This window comes from Olea europaea, chromosome 2 (genome assembly GCF_002742605.1).
Source record: "Olea europaea var. sylvestris chromosome 2, O_europaea_v1, whole genome shotgun sequence".
Lineage (NCBI taxonomy): Eukaryota > Viridiplantae > Streptophyta > Magnoliopsida > Lamiales > Oleaceae > Olea > Olea europaea.
Window position 1 is genome coordinate 327,529 of NC_036238.1, and position 4,847 is coordinate 332,375.

At 33.5% G+C, this 4,847-nt stretch overlaps 1 protein-coding gene across 1 annotated transcript; it reads right to left on the reverse strand.

Moving 5' to 3' along the window:
• Positions 1 to 202: 202 nt before the first annotated feature.
• LOC111408111 (40S ribosomal protein S6-like) lies at positions 203 to 2,617 on the reverse strand. Its single transcript, XM_023037906.1, has 6 exons — positions 2,470 to 2,617; positions 2,276 to 2,340; positions 1,413 to 1,470; positions 1,196 to 1,304; positions 838 to 1,110; positions 203 to 508 (listed from the first exon to the last, which is right to left on the reverse strand). Exons 1-6 carry the CDS (start codon positions 2,473 to 2,475, stop codon positions 270 to 272), a joined length of 750 nt encoding a protein of 249 aa, XP_022893674.1. The 5' UTR covers positions 2,476 to 2,617; the 3' UTR covers positions 203 to 269.
• Between the last annotated feature and the right edge of the window lie 2,230 nt (positions 2,618 to 4,847).

A 4,847-nucleotide genomic window follows, 5' to 3' on the forward strand; every position in this document is an offset into this window, starting at 1 on the left:
CAAGAATCCAAGATACTCTATCCACGCAAGAGCAAAACATATGCAAAGAATAAAGAAAAAATAACCCAAAAGCGACATACTCCAGAGGATATAGTCTACTTCGCAAAAAGAAGCTTAAAAACAGGCGAACCTATTAGTATTTAGGGTTTTACTTGCATTACCTCTCAACGGGCACATTAAAAATCGATTTGACTCAACAAAAGAAAGCAGCAACACAATAGGGAAAAACCACGTAACGAGCCAAAAATAAGAATTGCATCCTGATGAACTTAAGCGAGAGTGGACGGCTTAGAGGCTGCAGAGAGTCTAGACCTCTTCTTAGCCAAGCTCTCACTACGCCTCTCTCTTTGCTCCTTCAATCTAGAGGCAAGGAGCTTTTGGTACTCAGCAGCCTCGGCCTTGGCCTTGGCAATCCTCTTCTTCTTATCAGAAATTCTAGCTCTCTTCCTCTGCAAAGTCAAGGGAGTCACCAACCTCTGAATCTTAGGAGCTTTGCTCACATTCTTACCTGTCATCGCATGTTTTACCAGGTCAAAAGGTGAGCAGATAAAATTTAACTCTCCTTAACAATCCTAGAGTCTGTTTGGCATGGCTTTTGAAAAGCTATAAGTGGCTTCTGATGCTAAGAAGCTACTTTCAGAAGTGTTCGGATAATTTTTTAAAATGCTTTATAGCTAAACAGCTGGCCCAAAGTGCTTCTTCATAAACCTCTTTTACAAAAAACAGAAGTTATCCCAAACAGACCATTAGTAAACTGGAATTCCCACAATTAAAAAAGCACAAGCTTCAAGGTATGACATGATTAACAACCACAAAGTCAGGCAATTCTGAACTCACCAGCTTTGGTGGTGAAAGTTCGGCGGTATGTGTTAACATACTTCCTTACATCATCTTCCTTAGAAAGATTGAAGAGTTTACGGATCTTTGATGCTCTCTTTGGTCCTCTCATCCTCGGCTTCTCAACATCAGTCAGTCCTGGCAGATCATTGTCACCCTTTTTCACAATCACCAAGTTCAGAACAGAGAGATCAGGGCTAACAATGCATCCTCGAACAGATTTCCTTCTGCGCTCTCCATTTCTCCTACCATACCCACGGAAGCAAGGGGTCCCTGTTCAAACAAATAGTCTCTCACGACGGTCTTGCCTAGAGAAGTGGTCAAACACTACATAGAAGAGGTAATCAATCACACATACCTCGGTGCAGCAAGAGGCGAACACGACCAGGAGTCAAAACACCCTGCTTCATTGGAAAACCTTGCTTGTCACACCCTCCCATAATTTTGAATACATAGCCCTTGAACTCCTGTGAAACAATTAGTTGTGTCCATGTTAGAACAGGATAGTCATTTTGGGGGTTGCTATAACCATGGTACAAAACGAGTGAACTTAACACATAAAAAAAATAGCATACCTCGCCTAATGCATCTCCACTGACCTCCTGAGAGATCCTCTTGTCCCAAAATACACGGCTGCAATTTACAGATGTAATATGTCAATACCAGCAGTGAATCTCTTTACATATTGTTGGGTAAGTAAAAATTTCAACAACTGTGTGCTTCTTAAGCATGCAGTAACCAGTGAAATAGAATATAAACAAATATCTCAAAATAAATTACTGACTCACACAGAAATCAAAATGCACATTACCTAAAAGTTTACATCCAACTAATATTCGGTTAGAGAATGAAATTTCAGTCTAAATTTCAAACAGAAATCGATATCTACTCTATACCACAAATCAGTGATAAAAAAATAACATTGGAATCAGTTCCTAAAGGTTCATTTATTGCTAAAACAATTACTAAGGAGAAGATCTTCTCCTGAAAACAGTGCCATAACAAAATCTTCTGCTTTTTATGTCTAACTTTGATAAGCTTTCAAAAAATTGTCCAATAAGAGTTCCATACAGTCCAGCTGAAATGTTAACAAAAGCAATTTACAAACTCAAAAATAAAACAAGAAGTATATAACATAGGGTTTACAGACGTAGCAGATTTAAACATGTGAGAACGCAATAAACAATAACACAAAAAGTGGAATTGGTTACTGCAATAAAGATATAATGTCCTTGTGTATTCAGGTACAAACGCTGTATCATTTTGCCAATTGCTTTTCTATTCCTTAAGATGCCAGCAAAAACAATTCGTAATTCAAAAACTTAAATACATACCAATTCATTTCATCAAATACATACACAAATCACCCTTAACAGCAATCAAACGTCAGAACATTCAAGGAAAAAAAAAGAGCATAAAATAAAAAATGGAGTCATACAGTTTCTGGTCATCGTCTATCTCAAGCTTCTTCTGGCAGCCAGTGGTCGGATTTGCTATGTTGAACTACAAAACATTCAAAATCCAAATTAATTTAACCAAAATAAATAAATAAAAAAAAAATAAATAATAATAATAATAATAATAATATATGTGTATATATATACAGTATTTGCAAATGTAAGAGAGAAATACCTTCATCTTCGAAACACAGCTGGGGCAGCAAAGATATGATATCAAAGCTCGCTACACAGCCTTCGTCTGAAATTAGGGTTCTTGGATGAAGCGATTTGGAATAGTGGTGGAATGTATCGGTGTAGGGTCATAATGTTCGGAGTCGTTCGGCCCATTTATGAATTAGGCTTTGGTATAATAGATTTAGGTCCGTGGACATTTGTTGTGGATCCAGTGAAAGCCCAATTGAGTATGATATTCTAGCCAGCAATGTTAGACTTGTCTTTTTACAACAGTTTTAAGGAATTTTTTTGATGGCTAAATATATTCTCACCACCGTTTTTATTAACCATACTATATTTTAATTGCATTGAAGGTTCATAACATTTAGATATTATTATATTTATATCTCAAACTTTTTTATCGCATTCTTATTCTCAAATTAATATGATCCCAAATTTAGAAATATAATTCAAGTTTATAAGCACAAATAAGCATCTAAAAAACGTTGATCACTTTCTCCAGTATTAGAGGAAGAAATGCATCTAAAAGATGATTTTTTTGTCTACTGGATTTAAGGTATTACTAATAATTTATGATATTCATTGAAGTAGTTACAAGAATATCAATTTAATACTTCCGGGAGGTATGTTCTAATACTTCAAAGAACTTGCAAAATATGTTTATTTTTGTTACAGTCTAAAACCATAGTTCTTTGCAAATTATCTTTACCTTGTTCATTCTGGCTATCCAAACATGCTTGAACTTCTTGGTTATCAAGGTCGAAGATATTATTTACATGATTAGAATGGACGAGGAAGACTGCATGATGTCAACTATAGTCACTTCTTGTGTTCGATTATTATTGAACGTTTCATTGGATAGTTAAAGACAGGATATTTTATTTTGAAATTAATTACCAATTATCCACTTAGTAAGTAAAGATAAATCTTTATTTTATATGTGCACCTTAGTGAGCAAAGATAAAATTATGTATACCAAACTTTATCCATATCATATTACATAATGCATGGCTTCATTCTCTTGGAGTATGCTTTGGATGGTCTTTTTGCTAAATACTCATTATTTCAAGATGTGTCAAAGTCAATTGAAGATCAAGAAGTCATATAATTTGATGTTAGTCAACTAGCTCAAATGGGACAAGTCAGTATCACATTGTTATATAACTATATAATGACGACACAACTACTCACACATGATTTTGTAGATTTATTTTATTGTTTTAATTTTATCAACTGTGTTTTATTTTTGATAGCAGTATTTAAGTATATAGTCTTCGTCCACTTACCATTAAATTGGTTACTGTAATTTTATTATTCAAAATCATACTCCATAATTCTCAATTCAAGAAATTAATTTTAATTTTTATTTCTCTAAATGTTTGTTGTGTATTTTAGTTTCGCAAGTGTATGAACCGTAACAAGTAATAGTGGACCTAAAAGTTCGGATTGTCGAACCCACAAGGACTATTTTCTAGCACTTAATTCAACTTTTTTTTAACTATTATTTGATGGAAACAAATCTAAAGTTGTATGATTTGATTTTTAATCTAAAATCTAGAAAATAAATGAATGCTCACACGATTGGTTGGAAAATCAAATAATGAATGGATGTTATGGCAGAATAACTTCACCTATTGATCACCTTTATATCTCAAATTAAAAATCAATTCTAACGTAGTGTTTAGTCGAATTCTCCTATCGTATTCAATTTACCTCTCTCGAGTTCTTATTGAGTCTATTAAACTAATTAAATTTCATATCTCTATACAAATTCAACTTAGTTAAGCGAGTTTTTTGTCCTAGAAACTCAATTATGACCACAATAAATGATATAAGTATCTCTACTCGTTATACCAATGTACTAGATTTTACTACATGGTCTAAATCCTAAACTCATATCTCTATTTTAAAAGAATTCAAAAAAATTATCAAATTATTGATCAAATAATTTAATGCATTCAACTCATAGCAAAATCAACACATGAAAAAAATTAAAAACTACGAATCTTAATAAGAGAATGTTAAGAATCCCAATTGGTTACATTATTCACCCCAACAATAAATTTAGCTATTCATATTGCAAAAAGAAATATAGTAAATTGTCTTAGAATACATCATCGGATTTGTAATAAAGATATAGAAGAAAAAGTAAAATTCTTGCACCAAAATCTCCTTCCCCTTCCAATCAATGCTTCAAATCTTCAATTGCTTGCTGTTATTCTCCTTGAATATCTCTTTTGAATCTCCCTTTTCGTTCTCATGCCTCCCAATGTGTGAAGAACCCCTCAAAAGTGTGAGAAATATGTATTTATAGGTGCCTCCTCCATTTGTGTAGAGAGTAGGGTTTTTTATGGACTTCAAAACGGTTTATGGACT

What these genes read in the sequence shown, in the direction of transcription:
- LOC111408111 (XM_023037906.1), bottom strand. An exon ending in ATAGACGATGACCAGAAACT is followed by an intron (nt 1,471 to 2,275) that starts GTATGACTCCAT and finishes TGTAAATTGCAG; the next exon opens with CCGTGTATTTTGGGACAAGA. An exon ending in GTGGAGATGCATTAGGCGAG is followed by an intron (nt 1,305 to 1,412) that starts GTATGCTATTTT and finishes ATTGTTTCACAG; the next exon opens with GAGTTCAAGGGCTATGTATT.